This window comes from Stenella coeruleoalba (assembly GCF_951394435.1).
Source record: "Stenella coeruleoalba genome assembly, chromosome: X".
Classification (NCBI taxonomy): domain Eukaryota; kingdom Metazoa; phylum Chordata; class Mammalia; order Artiodactyla; family Delphinidae; genus Stenella; species Stenella coeruleoalba.
This window is the reverse complement of record NC_137152.1, coordinates 113,325,142-113,345,226: the sequence shown is the minus strand read 5'-3', so window position 1 is coordinate 113,345,226 and position 20,085 is coordinate 113,325,142. Positions and strand designations below refer to the sequence as shown.

Below are 20,085 nucleotides of genomic sequence, written 5' to 3'. Positions count from 1 at the left end.
GAGCGGGGGCTACTCTTCGTTGCAGTGTGTGGGCTTCTCATTGCGGTGGCTTCTCTTGTTGTGGAGCACGGGCCCTAGTTGCACGGTCTTCAGTAGTTGTGGCACACAGGCTTCAGTAGTTGTGGCACGTGGGCTCTAGAGTACGGACTCAGTAGTTGTGGCGCACGGGCTTAGTTGCTCCGGGGCATGTGGGATCTTCCCGGGCCAGGGCTCAAACCCATGTCCCCTGCATCGGCAGGCAGACTCTCAACCACTGCGCCACCAGGGAAGCCCTCTATAAAAATTTTGAATCACTATGCTGTACACCTAAAACTAATATAATATTGTAAGTCAACTGTACCTCAATAAAAAAATAATTCAGTGGTTTTTAGTATATTCACAGACTTGAGCATCCATCAGCACAATGAATTTTAAAATATTTCATTACCCCAAAAAGGAACTTTAATCCCCTTAGTTTTTATCCATACTCCCTCCATCCTCCCCATTCTCTGACAATCATTATCCTACTTTCTGTCTCTATATATTTGCCTATTCTTGACATTTCATATAAATGGGATTGTAAAACATGTGGTCTTTGCGACTGGCTTCTTTCACTTAAGAAGGGAACTCAAGATTTCACTTAAGATGAGAACTCTCAGGATTTACTGTCTTAACAACTTTCATATATAACATACAGCAGTGCTAATTTTATTTATCATGTTGTACATTACATCCCTAGTACTTATTTATCTTACAACTGGAAGTACTGGAAGTACCTTTTGACCACCTTCATCCCTTCATCCAATTCTCCCTCCCCCCAACCCCTGCCTCTGGTCACCACAAATCTGTTCTCTTTTTCTATGAGTTTGTTTGTTTGTTTTTAAGTATAATTGATCTACAACACTATGTTATTTCCTGGTACATAGCATAGTGATTCAATATTTCTATATATTACAAAATGATCACCATTATAAGTCTAGTTACCATCTGTCATCATACAAAGACATTACATTATTATTGACTATATTCCCCACACTATACATTTCATCCCTGTGATATTTATTTTGTAACTGCAAGTTTGTTAATCTGAATCTCCCTCACCTATTTCATTCATCCCCCATCCCTTTTCCCTCTGGCAACCACCTGTTTGTTCTCTGTATCTGTGACTCTATTTCTATTTTATTATGTTTATTTATTTTTAGATTACACATGTAAGTGAAATCATATGGTATTTGTCTTTCCTTTGTCTGACTTATTTCACCTAGCATAATACCCTCTAGGTCCATCGAGGTTGTCATGAGTGGCAAGATTTCATTTTTGATTTATGGCTGAGTAATATTCCATTGTGTGTATATATACCTCATCTTCCTTATCCATTCATCTGTCGATGTACACTTAGGTTGCTTCCACATCTTGGCTACTGTAAATAATGCTGCAATGAACATAGAAGCACACATATCTTTTTGAATTGTGTCTTTGTTTTCTTTGGAAAAATACCCAAAAGTGGTTTTGCTGGATCATATAGCACTTCTATTTTTAATATTTTGAGGAATCTCCATACTGTTGGCCATAGTGGCTGTACCAATTTACATTCCCACCAGCAGTGTACAAGGGTTCCCTTTTCTCTACATCCTTGCCAACATTTGTGATTTCTTGTCTTTGTGATGATAGCCATTCTGACAGATGTGAGGTGATATCTCATTGTGGTTTTGATTTGCATTTCCCTGATGATTAGAGAAGTTGAGCACCTTTTCATGTGTCTGTTGGCCAACTGTATGTCTTCTTTGGGAAAATATCTATTCAGTTCCTCTGCTCACTTTTTAATCGGGTTGTTTGTTTGTTTGTTTGGGTTGTTTGTTTTTTTTTGCGGTATGCGGGCCTTTCACTGTTGTGGCCTCTCCAGTTGCAGAGCACAGTCATCCAGACGCGCAGGCTCAGTGGCCATGCCTTACGGGCCCAGCCGCTCCGCGGCATGTGGGATCTTCCCAGACCGGGGCACGAACCCGCGTCCCCTGCGTCGGCAGGCGGACTCCCAACCACTGCGCCACCAGGGAAGCCCAGGGTTGTTTGTTTTTTGATGTTGAGTTGTATGAGTTCTTTGTATACTTTGGATATTAACTCCTTACCAGATATATCATATGCAAATATCTTCTCCCATTCAGTAGGGAACCTTTTTGTTTTGTTGATAGCTTCCTTTGCTTTGCAAGAGCCTATTAGTTTGATTAGGTCCCATTTGTTTATTTTTGCTTTTGTTTCCATTGCCTGAGGAGAAATATCCAAAAAATATATATATTGCTAAGACCAGTATCAAAGAGTATACTGCCTATGTTTTCTTTTAGGATGTCAGGTCTTAACATTTAAGTCTTTAATCCATTTTGAGGTTATTTTTGTATATGGTGTGAGAAAGTAGTCCAGTTTGATTCTTTTGCATGTAGCTGTCCAGTTTTCCTAACACCATTTATTGAAGAGGTTCTCTTTTGCCTGTTATATATTGTTGCCTCCTTTGTCATCGATTAATTGCCCATATAGGTGTGGATTCACTTCTGGGCTCTCTGTTTTGTTCCACTGATCTATGTGTCTGTTTTTGTACTAGTACCATACTGTTTTGATTAATGTAGCTTTGCAGTATACTTTGAAATCAGGGCATCTACTGCTTTTATATTTAGAAAATTCTTTTTCATTGTTAATTTTCTAATACCTTTCTGAACCTAAATTTATTTTTCTATTTGTTTCCTTCTTTATTTAGAAAATGTGTTACTAAAAAACAATTGCCCACTGTGAAAAATTTAACATAATTACTTATAACGCAAAAAGTGAGAGCTCCCCCATAACCAAGTGACTCCCAGTTTCACTCTTCAGAGATCACCACTGTTAGCAATTTGTATCCTTCCCAACCATTTTCTATGCATATACATATGTATAGTGTTTAAAAAGTGGGATCAAACTACAAATATTGTTTTGCATCTTACTTTTTTCACTTGACAGTATAGCAGGACATCTTTCCATATGTGGATCAATCACATTTTTTTTGTTATGCTAAGTAAAGCCTTCTCCACCCCAGATTATAAAAAATATCCTCCTATATAGTCACCTAGTACTTTTATAGACTGCTATTTTTATTAAATAAAATAATAAATGTTATTTAAATAGACTGCTATTTATTTTTAACTTTAAAGTTGTAAAAGAACAACAACTGTAGCATCAGTGGAATTCTTAATGTCATCTTGTCCACAATAGAGGGGACAACTATAAGTCGTTGCTCCTCTTCCCTCTGCACATATTCAAGAGAGGGGCTGGAAAACATTCTGCCTGTGGACTGACGCATTCAGACAGAGCTTAAACTGGTTAGAGGAAGAGGTGTGTGTGTGTGTGTGTGTGTGTGCGCGCGTGTGTTGTTTTCCTCCCCTACTTACTCTTGCCTTTTGTACTTGCCTGCACTCATTCTCTGGAGGTATAAATCAGTGATTCCCCATAGAGTGTTTAAAAGATGGACCTGGAAAGATTGGCCATCAGACCACTCTCTTGCCAGAAAATTTTGAAAAGGATAAGGATTAAAGAGAGAAATGGCACTTGCAATTCCCATAAAGATTTCTAGCATTGGAGCAAAATCGTGGCGAACTCCAGCAGCACTGACTCAGTTTCAGACTTGCGTTTTTTTATGCTGACATCCCCTGGCCTCTCCTCCAGCAGCCGCGGCTTCCTGGGCAGCGCTCCTTTCCTTCCAGGCACTGCGGAGTCCCATCTTTCATCAACCCCATCCCTGGGGGCTTTGGGGCAAGGAAAGAGCTCCGGCTCCTTCCTTTCCCACTTGGCTTCTTTAAGGGGTCACCTCCTCTTGCCTTTCTGTTTTCTTGTGCTCTCTGTGTTCTTGAGACCTCCCGCTCGAGGACAGGTCAAGATTCCAAAGCCCCTGAGGGATGGCAGCTCAGGTGTCTATACAGGGCGCTTCCTGAGACCCCAGCGTTCGAGAATCAGGGATCTGGAGGGCACAGGACTTAGCATCCCCAAGGGGTAGGAATGTGTGTGTGTCTGTTTGAGCTGGGGGTGGGGAGGGCATATTCTGGCTTCAGCACATACCCTTTCAGACTCTCCAGGGCTAGTGTCCTCTCGGCGTCAGCAAGGACAGCAGTCCCGGCAGGGCCACCTGCAAGCGTCCTCACGGAGCCACTCCCGCGCGTGGCGAATCTTTGCCTCGGCCAGTGCTAGCCAGATGCTAAGGAATCGCCAACAGTTGCAAGAGTTGCCATGGGAGTGCGAGGCCCGGCCGTCTCCTCCCACCACGTGTGCTCGCCTCGGTCGGCCTTCCCTCCCCTGACAATGGGCGTCTCTGCAGGGGTTCTCCCTTTAGGCTACCGGAGTCCCTCCCCACATCTCCGCCTCCCATCCTCCCGGGAGCTAAGGGGGGCGTGTGTGCGCTCCCTGGAGGAGTGGCCCTCGCGGCGGCCGCGGCCAGAAGCGGCCCACCGGAGCCCCAAACTTCGAGCAAGTTCCCGGGCTCCGGGCGCGCCGCGCTCTCGGCCTCCGGCGCTCCCGTCCCCACGAGCGGGCTCGGGAGGGCGGGCCGCGGTGGCGGCACGGCGGGGCCGGGCGGGCGGGCGTCAGAACTCCCCGCCCGTGTCCGGTCGCGCGGGGCCGGAGGCGGGGTGGAGTTCGGCAGCGGCCGGCCGGGCCGGCGGTCCCGGCCCGGGCTCCCGCGTGAGTATGGCGGAGGCGGCGGCGGCGGCGGCGGCGGACTCCCGGCCCCACCTGGGCTCGGCCTCCGGGCACGCGCCCCGGACCCCGGCGCCGCAGAGCCCCGCGCCGGGCGGCAGGACGCCGGGCCTGCCCTGCGACCCGGACAGCTGCGCGTTCGTGCCGGCCACCCAGGCCATCTCTCTGCAGGTGGACATGGCCATGGCCCTGCAGCGCGTACGGATTTCCGATAAGTACGGCAAGAGCTACCTCTGCCTGCTGCAAGCGGTCTTCCTCGCAGGTAACTTCCCTCCTCGCGCACGCCGCCCGGCGGCCTCCGCCTCCCGCAGCGCTGGCGCGCCCCTCTCCTCCCGCGCTCCATCCCCGGCCGCCCGGCTGCCGAGCACACTTTGTCTTCCCTTCGCCCACACACGCTCGCCCTCCCCCGCTGCCAGCGCCCTTGGCCGGCCAGCCGTTTTTCCTCCGGCCCCGGGCCGCGCTGCAACGGGACCGTGAGAAAGTCCGGGAGGTGGTGTGAGGACGTCTCCGCCGTGGCTAGTTCAGGTCTCCTCTCCGCTCCTCACCCGCTCCTGTGTGTCGCTGGAGAGATGGGGCCAGACGGTATCTTCCAACTCCGCATCCCGCCGACCAGAAGCCCCCCTCCCGGGGGTGCACTTCGCTTGTAATATCCCCTGAATGCTGCAAAAGCGGCGGCGGGGGTTGAATAATACTTTTGGGGAAACCAAATCCAAAAAGGTGCTGGGATTCGCAGACCCTCGGCGCCGCACTTGGAGGGGGAGGAGTTGTAGAGAAACCGTGCCGCCGCCGCCGCCGCCAACTCGGGCTTTCTTACACTCAGGCTGGTGCATCTTTCCAGCAGGGTCCATGAGTTTCCTGTCCCCTGGGGTCCTCACTATAGGACAGACAAAAAAGAGCCAACAAACCCACGCATCCTTTACTGCCACTGCCGCGATTTGGGTGAGGGATGTGAGCAGTGAGCGGGGGACGGTGGACGTGGTCACTTGCCAGCCGTGATGCACACGCGTCTACTTCGCCGGAGGTGCCAAGCTTTGGGGTTGGTGCAGCGGGGAAGGTGCAGCAGGCTCTGGGCTCTGAGGAGCTAGGTTCCTACGGGACCATGCGGACTGGGACTCGGGAGCAACCCGAGAACAGGGTGCAGCTCTGGTACCTTAAGTTCCGCCAGGGCTTTTCAGACAAGTTCTCAAGGTACTGCAATTCATGGACGTGTCTTCTTCCTCTGCTCCCGTGGTGGTTTTGCTTTAGCAGGTGTTCAGCCTTGCAGTGGGAGTTTTGGCACCCCAAAAATAGACTTGGTGACAATTTTCTGAAAATCAGGTAGCCCTCACACACGTTCCAAATGCTTTCCTTCCTTATTCGGGGCTAGCCTCGAATCCAAAGGAGGCCACGGCAACCCCTGTCGTTAGACCGCAGTAAGTCAAGGCTGCGGCCTGTGCGTTTTCAGGCCCTCCCTGTTTGGTATTTGGGGTGGGCACTATTGGTTTCCATGTGTAATCAACCATTAAGGGGAGTGCGGTGATGGGGCACACGCTCCTTCAGGTATTCAGCGTCTGGAATGGGTTGGGATGCTACAACAGACCCTCGCTGGCAGCTGGGCAGCTCAGGGGAGTGTGGAAAGTGCTTTGTGTCTTGTGTTTGCCTCCTCCATCTTCCTGAGAGTGGAAAACGTCTCCATAGGAGAAATGTATGCTTCCTCACCAAAGTTCAATTAGCTATGCTGTGAACTGCCAGTTGACATTTCTACCTCCAGTGATTTCTCTACTTCTGTAGCGGTGCGGTGTTTTATCTTCCATACCTTTGAAGGCTCCTGCATGGTGGCAGTTGCCTCGGCATTATGATGTGTCACAGCACCTAAATGACACCGGTTGCTGTGCTGTGTTTTTACACGAGCTTGTGGTGCTGTTCTGCCTTTCAGCATTTTTAGCAGTAACATCTACCACTGGATGGACCAACAGAATGTCTTGGAAGTGGTCTGTAGCTATGCTGTTAGGACATGCACCCTAGGATGAGCGTTTTACGTGTGAAAAGATTTCATCTATTTAAAAAAAATATTCCTCTACTTAAGAATATGTTTACAAGGTTTTTTACTGTGGTACAGAACTTTCTGAGAGATCATTTCAGTAATGACCATTTAGAGACTGCTCGCTACCAGGACATGCCACGGTGCAATAAGCTAATTACACCTGTTTGTGCAGGATCTGCTGCGGGGCAGCCAGAAATAGGATGGTTGACTCTACTTAAGGAGTTAAGGGAAGACTTTGGGGAGAGGGTGATGCATGATTTGAATCTTCAAGGATGCATACAAATGTCCAGGTGGACTGGGGATGGGGATGGAGTGTGGTGGGGAAAGGTAGGGAGAGGTTATCTAGGCAAAGGAAATAAGATGTGCCGAAACAAGCAGAAAGGTGACAGCATGGTAGGTTTGGGGAGTCGTTTCTTTGTTTCTTTTTCTTTTTTTTTTTAATGATTGGAGTGGAAAGTGTGGAAAATACAGGAGAGAGATTAATTTGGAGAAGTAGGCAGAGGCTGGATCAGGCATATTAAAGGGCTTTATTTGGAGTGCAACGGGGAGCCATTGGGGTGTTGTAAATAGGGGAATAGAGCAAGGCTGCTGCATATGGTTGTACAGGTTGTGCACTGCAAAACTGTGAATGATGCCCTTACTGGGGTGGTACAGGGCACGGTGTGCACAGTGGCTGGCAGTGCCAGTGCATGGCGGGGCTTGTTGCTTTTGCAGATACCACTCTGGCGGTTGTGGGGAGGACACAGTGTGTGGAGTGTGCAGAAGAGAGCCAGAAGACCGGAAGTAGGGGGGCCAGTTAGAGAGCAGTTGTAGCATGCTGGGCAAGAGTGGACGAAGGCATGGACTGAGTCAGTTCTGGGAATGGGGAGAAGGGGAGAAGCTGGAGGAACTGAGATGGTAGAACTGATTTGACTTGGTGACTCCTTGCGAGGTTTGAGGGACAGGGAAGGAGACTAGGTTAATTCCAGGTTTGTAGTTAGGGTGAAGGAGTGGGGAGAGATATCATTAAGATAGGGAATGGAGGATGGAGAGGAAATTTGGGGTTCAGAGTTGAGAGCTTACTAGAGCTGGGAAGAAGTGAATATTATTTCTTACAGTCATCCGTGGCGCTCATTAAACAACTCCTGGCACAGAAGTTCTTTCCTTAAATTACTTCTGTGGGTTGATAACTCAGTCTAGCCTAGACGGAGCCCACATTTATTATAAAATTACCTTTTGAACTTACCTTTAAATAGAGATTCTTTTTCCCCCCTCAAACTTTCCTCACCTGATGATGGGTGAAAAAAGAAAAAAAAAAAAAGAAAGAAATGTTTTGCGTTCCTTGAAGGACAAAAGGACTGGAACTATACTGATCTAAGGTAACCTCACATAACTCAGAGAAGTAGTTGTGAAAACCTGTTCACTGCAAATTTGTTTTTGTCAGAGTTTAGCTGTGTAAATCACAACAAAAGTTAATTATTCAATATACATTGCAACATAGTATAAAACTGTTTTCCAATGACGATGGGTCACTTACTGGGCAACACTAATTTCTGAGTTGTTCCGCATAACTGATTTTCTGGGTAACTGAGGTTCAGCACTTGCACTGCTTTTCCCTTGCCCCAGTCTCTAACCATTTTGGATGGAAAGCTTTTCAAAAAGATTATTTACCTTCCTGACTCCTGAGCCTGGAAATAATTGTATCTTTTCTTGATGATTCAAGATTATCCTTATAAGAGCATTAGTTATTTTAATTTGCTGTATATAGTGTTGCCTCAAGGGCTCCTAAAGTGTGGCGGGTCTGTTTGTCCCTGCATTAAATTGGGCACAGATGTTCTGCTTCTTAATTGGTAATGCCTGGTTTTCTAATCGTTCCATATATCCCCTCTCTGTTAGTTGCCATTTCTTGCTGCTGTTATTTTAACTCTTTCTACCAGCCAGCAGTTACTGCCTAAGCCTCTAAGCTCCCTCCTTCGTTGCCCCTTCTGATGTGTTGTTATGAACTAGGAAATGAGATAACCAAACTTGTTAGAGTTGTTTGCAGAATACGAGTAAATAGACTATGAGTATTTGGGGAGCCTGCTTCTACCAACGTATAGGACCTTTAACACATGGACTCTGTGATATCTCTTCCGGTTGCATTAAAAGTTTTTTTTTTTTTTTTTTTAATTGAAGTATAGGGCTTCCCTGGTGGCGCAGTGGTTGAGAGTCCGCCTGCCGATGCAGGGGACACGGGTTCGTGCCCCGGTCCGGGAGGATCCCACATGCCGCGGAGCAGCTGGGCCCGTGAGCCATGGCCGCTAAGCCTGTGCATCCGGAGCCTGTGCTCCGCGACGGGGGAGGCCACAGCAGTGAGAGGCCCGCGTACCGCAAAAAAAAAAGAAAAAAAAATTGAAGTATAGTTGACTTACTGTATAATGTTAGTTTCAGGTATACAACATAGTGATTCCATTTTTTATAAATTATCCTCCATACAAAGTTATTACAAAATATTGGCTGTGTTCCCTGTGCTGTACATCACATCCTTGTATCTTATTTTACACCTAGTAGTTTGTACCTCTTAATCCCCTTCCCCTATCTTGCTCCTCCCTCCTTCCCACTCCCCTCTGGTAACTACTAGTTCGTTCTCTGTATCTGTGTGTCTGTTTCTGTTCCTAAAAGCTTAACAAAGCTTTTTCCTAGTACTTAGTTGTGTCCTGGAGGGTTGATGATGTTTTTGTTTTGTTTTGTTTTTTGGCTGCACGGCTTGTGGGATCTTAGTTCCCCAACCAGAGATTGAACCCGGGCCCTCAGCAGTGAAAGCGCAGAGTCCTAACCACTGCACAGCTAGGGAATTCCCTTGATGCTGTTAAAAATGTTATCAGTGAAACATGTTCTCTCATAAATTAAGCTATTACAGTATGTGAAATTGTAATAGTTTACTGTCTCGTAAAACAAACAAATAAGCAAGTGTGTTCAAAATCCATCAGAAAATCGAGATGCATTTTATCCATTGCATTTCTCAGGCATGCCTGCAAGTGCTTGGCACTAGGAGGCACTTCAGTCTTTAGGAGTTGCCCCCAGGGATTGAAAGCAAATGTCCCTCTACAGCATCTTCTCAAGCAAGCACCCTCTGAAGGCTCAATAAAAAACCTGCTCCCCACCTGCCCCAGCGCAGAGGCAGAGGTCAGCCCCCTAAGAGAGATGCCTCTTATCTGATCGCTGCCAAGGTCTTATCCGGAACCCGGCAAGAGGCCAATGTCACAGCCCTTCCTTTCATTTATTTTTCACCCAAGCCCTCCCCTCGTTGTATATGCATGATGAATGTAAGGATCCGACTGGCTTCTTGTTCCTTTCAGGACTGGGAGGGTGACACTGAGCAAAGACCTAAGGGATTGTAGGATGTCACCAAGAGGGGGGTCTGAGGGAGTGTTCTGGGCAGAGGGGATAATCGATGTAAAGGCGTTGAGATGACAAAGTATTGACAAGTTCAAGGAATGGGAGGAAAACCAGTGTGGCTGAAGCAGTGTGTGTGTGTGTGATGAAGCCAGAGAGGTAACGGGTCTGGGTCGTATAGGGCTTGGTAAGGATTTCGGCTTTTACCCTGAGTCACATGAGGAGCCACGGGAAGGTTTTTTTTTGTTTGTTTTGTTTTTTACATCTTTATTGGAGTATAACTGCTTTACAATGGTGTGTTAGTTTCTGCTGTATAACAAAGTGAATCAGCTATCCATATAGATATATCCCCGTATCTCCTCCCTCTTGCGTCTCCCTCCCACCCTCCCTATCCCACCCCTCTAGGTGGTCACAGAGCACAGCACCGAGTTGATCTGGTTTTGAGCAAAGGAGTGATGTACCTTGCTCTGCATGCTATGTGGAGAATGAGGTAAAGGCAGGAGAAAGGTGAAAGCGGGGAGACCAATTAGGAGACTGTGACAATCGATGATGGTGGCTTAAACCAGAGAGTTGATACTGGAGGTGGTGAGCAGTGGTGAGAGTCGGGGTATATTTTTGAAGGTAGAGCCAAAACGATTTGCAAATGGTTTCAATGTGGGCTATGAGAGAAGAGGGGTGTCAAGGATGGCAGGAATTGTCACGGATGGAGATGGAGATGCCGGCAGGGAGAGCTGGGTGTGGGGAAATCATGAGGCTCTGAAGTTTGGTTTGGGGGGAGGAGTTCCCTGGCGGTCCAGTGGTTAGGACTCGGTGCCTTCACTGCTGTGGCTGGGGTTCAGTTGCTGGTCAGGGAACTGAGATCCCACGAGCCGAGCTGGGCGGGTCCCCTGCAAAAAAAAAAAGAAGTTTGGTTTGGGACCTGCTAACTTTGAGGTGCCTATTCGATGTCCACGCAGAGATCTTGGGTTGGCAAATGGATATAGGAATCTGGTCTTCAAGGAAAGGATCTGAGATGGGGATATCAATTTGGGAGTCATCGGAGGTGGTATTTAAAGCCTGGATGAGTGAGTATAGAGAAGAGATCAGGCAGAAGAGACAGTTGTTTGTTTCCCCCAGTGAAGACTTGGGGATGACCTCTTCCCCAGAGCAACATTCAAGAGAGCACAAGGGACTCCCCTGGTGGCGCAGTGGTTAAGAATCTGCCTGCCAATGCAGGGGGGAACACGGGTTCGATCCCTGGTCCGGGAAGATCCCACATGCTACAGAGCAACTAAGCCCGTGCACCGCAACTACTGAGCCTGCGATCTAGAGACCTCGAGCCACAACTACCGAGCCCGCGTGCCACAACTACTGAAGCCCGCATGCCTAGAGCCCGTGCTCCGCAACAAGAGAAGCCACCGCAATGAGAAGCCTGAGCACTGCATCAGAGAGCAGCTCCCACTCGCTACAACTAGAGAAAGCCTGCACGCAGCAACGAACACCCAACACAGCCAAAATTAAAAATAAATAAATAAATTTATTAAAAAAAACGTAAGAGAGCACTAGTGGAATCAGTGCTCCAAAAAGATCATTTCTGTGGTTTGTTGTTGAAATGTTTGCACTGTCCGATTTGCTCACAGGTCACTTTGGCTCATATTCCTTTGCTCAGAGTATGGAACCAACATAATCTGTGCCCGGGGGTAAAGAAGAGGTCTACGAGGAAAGCTCTCCAAAGAGAGAAACTACACTTCAGTGCTAAACGAGCCTTCTTTATGCGGCAAGAAATCTGCAGTAGTCATTTATGGCTTAAGTTTCATGATGCAGATGAATTCCTTCCCATCTTATTCTTTTCTTCAGTAGGAATATTAAGCAGCCACTGTTGCTTCCCAGTTGAGAAGACCTTTATCCGTTACCTCCTTTCATTTTCAATACATGATATAATTTTCTTTAAAACAATTATATTTTAATGGAAAAATCAAAAGCTGATATGAAATTGGAAAGAAGGATCAGTTTATACTCATAATAAAGTTTGGGGCTTTATAAAATAGTTGGATTAGCAAATATAGTGACACTTTAATATATTGAAATTTACTCTGAAAAGTAATTATCTCTTTTCTGACTTTCTTTCAAATATTTATCAATGATACTCTTACCTCTGCCAGGAAGAAATTAAGTTGGCTTGTTAACCCTGCAGATGCTGGGAAACCAGATGTTTTAGCAGCACTTATAATTTACATTTGTGTATTTGTCTCTGGAAAATTGTGAGCCAGCAACTTGATAGAGATATGTCTGCTCCATTTTCAGATAATTTTTTGCACTAATCTGAAAAGGGAAGGAGAGCCATTCCCAGCAAGGAGGAACAGAAAAGAGTTTTCTTAACAAGAAGGCACACGGGGAAAACAGGATCCCATTCAAGTTTTTTTTAACAGCTCTATTGAGATATAATTCACATACCATACAATTAACCCATTTAAAGTGTACATTTCAATAGATTTTAGTATAATCACAGAGTTGTGCATTAATTACCACAAGTTTAGAACATTCCCATCACCCCAAAAAGAAACCCTCATACCCATTAGCCATTGCTCCCCATTTCCTCCCAACAGCCCTTCCCACCAGCCCCTGGCAGCCACTAACACACTTTCTCTCTTTAAAGATGTGTCTATTCCACAAATTTCAGACAGATAGAATCATAATAGATGATCTTTTGTGACTAGCTTCTTTCACTTAGCATGTTTTCAAGTTTCATCCATGTTGTAGCATGTGTCAGTATTTCATTCTTTTTATCTGGCTAAATATTTTAATTATCCATTCTTCAGTTGATGGACACTTGAATTATTTCCACCTTTTGTCTATTATGAATAATGTTGCTATGAATATTCTTATATAAGTTTTTGTGTGGACATGTTTTCACTTCTCTTGAGTATATATCTAGGAGTGGATTTGCTAGGTCATAGAGTCACTGTATGTTTAATCTTTTGAGGAACTCCCAGACTTCCAAAGCAACTGTACCATTTCACATTCCCACCATCATTGTGTGAGGGTTCCATTTTCTCCACATTCTTCTGAGAACTTGTTAATCTCTGTCTGATTCCAGCCAGCCTACTGGGTGTGAAGTGCAAAGTGGTTTCACATTGTGGTTTTGATTTGCATTTCCCGAATGGCTAGTGATGTTGAGCACCTTTTCATGTGCTTATTGGCCATTTGTAGATCTTCTTTGGAGAAATGTCTATGAAGATTCTTTGCCCATTTTAAAATTGGTCTATTTCTGTTTTTACTATTTAGTTGTAAGAGTTATTTATATAGTCTGGATTCAAGAATCCTTATTAGATATTAATTTGCAAATATTTTCTCCCATTCTGTGGATTATCTTTCATTTTCTTGATGGTTTCATCTGAAGCACAAGCGTTTTTAATTTTGAAGTCAAATTTACCGATTTTTCTCTCTTTTTTTTTGAGTTTCTGTTTTCAGTTCTTTTTTTAAATTGAGGTATAATTGACATATAACATTATATTAGTTTCAGGTGTACAACATGATTCAATAGTTGTGTGTATTGGAAATGATTACCACAATAAGTCTAATTAACATCCCTCACCACACATAGTTACAAAAATTTTTTTCTTGTGATGAGAACTTTTAAGATTTGCTCTGTTAGCAACTTTCAAATATGCAGTAAAGTATTTAAAAAAATATTTATGGGGACTTCCCTGGTGGCACAGTGGTTAAGAATCTGCCTGCCAATGCAGGGGACACGGGTTCGAGCCCTGGTCCGGGAAGATCCCACATGCTCGCGGAGCAACTAAGCCGGTGAGCCACAACTACTGAGCCCGAGTGCCACAGCTAATGAAGTCTGCGTGCCTAGAGCCCATGCTCCATAACAACAAAAGCCACCGCAATGAGAAGCCCACGCACCGCAACGAAGAGTAGCCCGCGCGCAGCAATGAACACCCAAAGCAGCCAAAATAAATAAATAAATAAAATTAAAAAAAAAATTTATGTATTTATTCATTCATTTATTTATTATTTATTTTTGGCTGCATTGGGTCCTAGTTGCGGCATGTGGGCTCTTCGTTGTGGCGCGTGGTCTCTTTCACTGAGGCACGCGAGCTCAGTAGTTGTGGCGCGCGGGCTTAGTTGCCCCGCGGCATGTGGGATCTTAGTTCCCCGACCAGGAATCAAACCCATGTTCCCTTCATTGGAAGGCAGATTCTCAACAACTGGACCACCAGGGAAGTCCCAAGTTTGTTTTTTTTTTCCTTTTGCAGTACGCGGGACTCCCACTGTTGTGGCCTCTCCCGTTGCGGAGCACAGGCTCCGGACGCGCAGGCTCAGCGGCCATGGCTCACGGGCCCAGCCGCTCCGCGGCATGTGGGATCTTCCCAGACCAGGGCACGACCCGTGTCCCCTGCATCAGCAGGTGGACTCTCAACCACTGTGCTACCAGGGAAGCCCCCAAGTATTTTTTTTTAATTAATTAATTAATTAATTTATTGGCTGTGTTGTGTCTTTGTTGCTGCACGTGGACTTTCTCTAGTTGCAGCAAGCAGGGGCTACCCTTCGTTGCAGTGCTCGGACTTCTCATTGCAGTGGCTTCTCTTGTTGCGGAGCACGGGCTCTAGGCACGCCAGCTTCAGTAGTTGCAGCACACGGGCTCAGTAGTTGTGGCTTGCGGGCTCTAGAGCACAGACTCAGTAGTTGTGGTGCACGGGCTTAGTTGGTCCGCGGCATGTGGGATCTTCCCAGACCAGGGCTCGAACCTGTGTACCCTGCGTTGGCAGGTGGATTCTTAACCACTGCACCATCAGGGAAGTTCCCCAAGTAATTTAAACTATAGTCACTCTGCTGTACATTATATCCCCATGACTTATTTATTTCATAACTGGAAGTTTGTACCTTTTGACCCCCTTCACCCATGTCTCCCACCCCATCTCATCTCCCACCTCTGGCAACCACCAATCTGTTCTCTTTGTTTGTTTTATAAGATTCCACATATAAGTGAGATCATCATATGATATTTGTCTTTCTCTGTCTGACTGACTTCACTTAGCCTAATGCCTTCAGGGTCCATCCATGTTGTCACAAATGGCAAGATTTCCTTCTTTTCTATGGCTGAATAATATTCCATTTTATATATATATATATATATATATATATATACCACAGCTTCTTTATCTATTTATCCATTGATGGACACTTAGGTTGATTCTATGTCTTGTCTATTGAAAATAATGCTGCAATGAACATGGGGGTGCATATATCTTTTTGAGTTATTGTTTTCGTTTTCTTTAGATAAATACCCAGAAGTGGAATTACTGGATCATGTGGTACTTCTATGTTTAATTTTTTGAGGCACCTCCATACTGTTTTCCATACCAATTTACATTAACACCAGCAGTGCACAAGAGTTCCCTTTTATCCACATCCTCTCCAACACTCATTTCTTGTCTTTTCGATAATAGCTATTCTAACAGGTGTGAGGTGGTACCTCATTGTGCTTTTGACTTGCATTTCCCTGATGAGTAGTGATGCTGAGCATCTTTTCTTGTACCTGTTGACCTGTTTTTTTCTCTTCTTTGCTTTCAGTGTCATATATAGGATAATATTGCCTAACCCAAGGTCACGAAGAATTCCATCTATATTTACATCTGAGTTTTATAGGTTTAGGTCTTACATTTCAGTCTTTGATCCATTTTGAGTTGATTTTTGTACGTGGTGTGAGCTAGGGGTCCAACTACATTCTTTTAACCATGTGCATATATACAGGTGTTCCCAGCACCATCTGTGGAAAAGAATATTCTTTTCCCACTAAAATGTCTTGGTACCCTGGTTTAAAATCAGTTGATCATAGATGTAAGGGTTTATTTCTGGACAATTCTATTCCACTGATCTATCTGTAAGTCTGTCATTATATCTGTATCATACTGTAGATCAATTTAGGGAATGTCTGAATCTCATTTTTTTAGTTGTACAAATTGAGGTTCCCCCAAATACAGGGCATTCCTCTTTAAAGTATTTGGGAATTATTTACTCTAATGCTTTTCTGGCCCATCAGTGCTCACATTGAATGATTACTCGCCTGTAGATTTTCAAGAGTTCAGTTATGATTATGATACATTACTTCATTCTTATTATGGGAATTATTCTAGAGACCCTGCTAGAAGCTTTTAAGAGGCATAAAACAGTAAATATCCACAGGAGTTCTCCCAAGGGAAGACAAATTCACAGTGAAGACAAAAACAGCAAAATATAATCACAAACTCAATTGCCTTAGTGCTTATGATTCAACATTTGGCATGTGAGTCTGTGTGGGACTAGAGTGGGTTAACATCCAGAAAATGAGAAGCATGTGTTTTATACCACATTGACCAGGAATCCGCAAAAGACCTTTCCAGGCTGGATGAGACCATGTGTCAATCAAATGTATAATCCCCCTCCCTGTGGCAGGAGATGTCTTTCAGGAAAATAGATTGCAGTGACTACACAGTTAAGCTTGGGCCAACTCTGCCGTGGATTTGCTGATGCTTTAAGCAGGAAAAACATTTTCTAATCTCGATTTTTACATACAGTAAAGCACCACGTATGTAGTTCTCTTTATGGCACGATTCAGTCCCTCTCAAAATTTACCTATATGTATTGGGTTCCCGAGTAATGAATTCACTAGGCTGTAATTGTTAGTCAGGTTCCCAAGACAATGGCAGCTCCCGCCCCTGTACAAGGAAAACATGCTGTCTCTGTTGGGTGGCTTTTAATCTGAAGGAGGGAGGAAGGAAGAGCTTTCCATAGTCACACTCTTAAACACCTGCAAGAGACACAGGCGAGGCCCAGCAACCTGGGACACCCAGCTCCTGGGTGGAGGTTCCACCTTGTCACTGCCTACCCGCTGAGCCTCATTTTTCGAAATCATGTGCTTTTTGGCTCTCTCCCTTTCATCCCTCTCTCTTCTTGGTTTTCTCCTCTTTTTTATTACTCCTTTTAAACATTTCTCTCTTCCTTGCCTAGTGCCTTAGGTGCTGCTTCTTTCTGTGTGTGTGTGTGTGTGTGTGTGTGTGTGTGTGTGTGTATGTGTGTGTTTTGCTTTTGGTAAGGGATTATCTTTTATTTTTCCATTTTCTTGTGACTTTATTTTTTCTCTGTTCCAATAAAACTTTATTTACAAAAGCAAGGAGTAGGGCGGATTTGGTCCCCAAGCCATAGTTGGCCAACTGCTGCTCTAGTGAACTCTGTCATACACCTGCCTTGTTAAAAGAATCACCTGGCCTTTGGGGTGAGCTACAGATTCCATTGTCTTTTTTCTGATTCAGATTTAGGATGAAGCCCAGGAATATGCATTCTTTTCAGACATATCAGGTGATTTTTTTTCTCAAGGGGCAAGTTGGGGAAACACTGATCTAGGGTATAGTTATTCTTGCTTTGTAATATTAGAAAACCACAAACGTTTATTTCCAGTTTTAACTGATTAATAATGACTTTTCCAATACGTATCTGATCAAGGTTGAGTCGAAAGGACTTTACTATTTGGTTTCAATTTGCTTTGGCAGATTATTCTGATTTATATTATTATTTAAATGAAGTATAGTTGATATACATTATATGTTATAGTTGTATAAAATTTACAGTTTTTAAAGGTTATACTCCATTTATAGTTATTACAGAATGCTGACTATATTCCCTATGTTGTACAATATATCCTTGTAGCTTATTTTATACATAATAGTTCTTCTTAATCCCCTAACCCTATTTTGCCCCTCCCCCTGCCCTCTCCCCACTGGTAACCACTAGTTTGTTCTCTATATCTGTGAGTCTGTTTCTTTTATTATATTTACTAGTTTGTTGTATTTTTTAGATTCCACATATAAGTGATACCATACAGTATGGTACTGGCATAAAAGCAGACACATAGATTAATGGAACAGAATAGAGAGCCCAGAAATGAATCCACACTTACATGGGCAATTAATCTACGACAAAGCAGGCAAGAACATACAATGGCGAAAACAGAGTCTCTTTGATAAGTGGTTCTGGGAAAACTGGACAGCTACCTATAAAAGTATGAAATTAGAACATTCTCTAACACTATCTACAAAAGTGAACTTAAAATGGATTAAAGACCTAAATGTAGGAATAGAAACCATAAAACTCCTAGAGGAAAACATAAGCAGCACACTCTTTGACATAAATCATAGCAATATTTTTTTGGATCTGTCTCCTAAAATAAAGGAAATAAAAGCAAAAATAAACAAATGGGACCTAATTAAACTTGAAAGCTTTTGCACAGCAAAGGAGACCACTGACAAAACAAAAGGACAACCTACAGAATGGGAGAAAATATTTGCAAATGATATGACCGATAAGAGGTTTATATCCAAAATATATAAACAGCTCATACAACTCAACATCAAAAAAATGAACAACCTGATTAAAAAATGGGCAAAAGACCTGAATAGACATTTTTTAAAAAAGGACATGCGGATGGCCAACAGGCACATAAAAAGATGCTCAACATTGCTAATCATCAGGGAAATGCAAAACAAAACCATAATGAGGTATCGCCTCACACCTGTCAGAATGGCTGTCATCAAAAAGACCACAAATAACAAACATTGGCGAGGATATGGAGTAAAGGGAACCATCGAACACTATGTAAATCGGTGCAGCCACTGTGGAAAACAGTATGGAGGTTTCTCAAAAAACTAAAAATTAAAAAAAAAAGAATTACCATGTGACCCAGCAATTCCACTCCTGGGTGTATATCCCAAAGAAACAAAAACACTAATTCGAAAAGATACATGCACCCCTATGTTCAGACCTTTATTTGTTTATTTATTTATGGCTGCATTGGGTCTTCGTTGCTGCTCACGGGCTTTCTCTAGTTGCAGTGAGTGGGGGCTACTCTTCGTTGCGGTACATGGCCTTCTCATTGTGGTGGCTTCTCTTGTTGCAGAGCATGGGCTCTAGGTGCATGGGCTTCAGTAGTTGTGGCATGAGGGCTCAGTAGTTTTGACTTGCAGGCTCTAGAGTGCAGGCTCAGTAGTTGTGACACACGGGCTTAGCCGCTCCGTGGCATGTGAGATCTTCCTGGACCAGGGCTCGAGCCCATGTCCCCTACATTGGCAGGTGGATTCTTAACCACTGCACCACCAGGGAAGCCCTTATAGCATTATTTACAATAGCCAAGACATGGAAACAACATAAATGTGCATTAACAGATGAATGGATAAAGAAGATGTGATACTTGCACGCACGCACACACACACGCACGCACACACACATGCACACACACATACTGAAATACTACTCAGCCATAAAAAAGAATGAAATTTTGCTATTTGCAGCAACATGGATGGACCTGGAGGGTATTATGCTAAGTGAAATAAGAGAAAGACATTTTCTTTTGTTTTTAAATTAAATTATTTATATGCAATCAGTTTGGGATTGTGGAACTTTTCTATGGATATAGATACATTAATTCAATTCAACATGTATTGATCACCTCCACTGTTGGGATATTTCAGTGAACAAAACCCACAAAAATCCCTGCCTACAAGGAGCTTATTTCTAACTGGTGAGAACAACAGTAAAGAATCCATGTCGGGCTTCCCTGGTGGCGCAGTGGTTGAGAGTCCGCCTGCCGATGCAGGGGACACGGGTTCGTGCCCCGGTCCGGGGCACGGCTAGGCCCGTGAGCCATGGCTGCTGGGCCTGCACGTCCGGAGCCTGTTCTCCGCAACAGCAGAGGCCACAACAGTGAGAGGCCCGCGTACCGCAAAAAAAAAAAAAAAAAAAAAAAAAAAAAAAAAAAAGAATCCATGTGTATCTAAGCATTTTACCAAGCTGGGATCTTCCTCCTTACCTTGAACTGTGACTTGAATTTGAATGTGTTTACTTAAAAATGATTTCATATTGAAATGTGTGATACACACAAGAGTATAGGAAACATAAAATATATAATATAAAATCATTTTGTTATGCTATTAAAATTTTTTCCTTTCATGGAAGACAAAGATACACATTCAGGGACACTGGGTTCTCTGTTCATCAGA

The 20,085-nt window shown here is 44.3% G+C and overlaps 1 protein-coding gene across 3 annotated transcripts in view; it reads left to right on the top strand.

Annotated features, from left to right (window-relative positions):
- Positions 1 to 4,539: 4,539 nt before the first annotated feature.
- Positions 4,540 to 20,085, top strand: part of MCF2 (MCF.2 cell line derived transforming sequence) — a 106,704-nt gene continuing 91,158 nt past the window's right edge. Inside the window, exon 1 of one of the 3 annotated variants that reach the window (XM_079910140.1) lies at positions 4,540 to 4,951. In XM_079910140.1, the coding sequence (XP_079766266.1) occupies positions 4,681 to 4,951 (271 nt within the window). In that variant the 5' untranslated portion in view covers positions 4,540 to 4,680. Of the gene's footprint in view, positions 4,952 to 5,252; positions 5,272 to 20,085 lie in introns of those variants that run through there. The other 2 variants (XM_079910139.1, XM_079910141.1) reach the window with 2 other exon arrangements.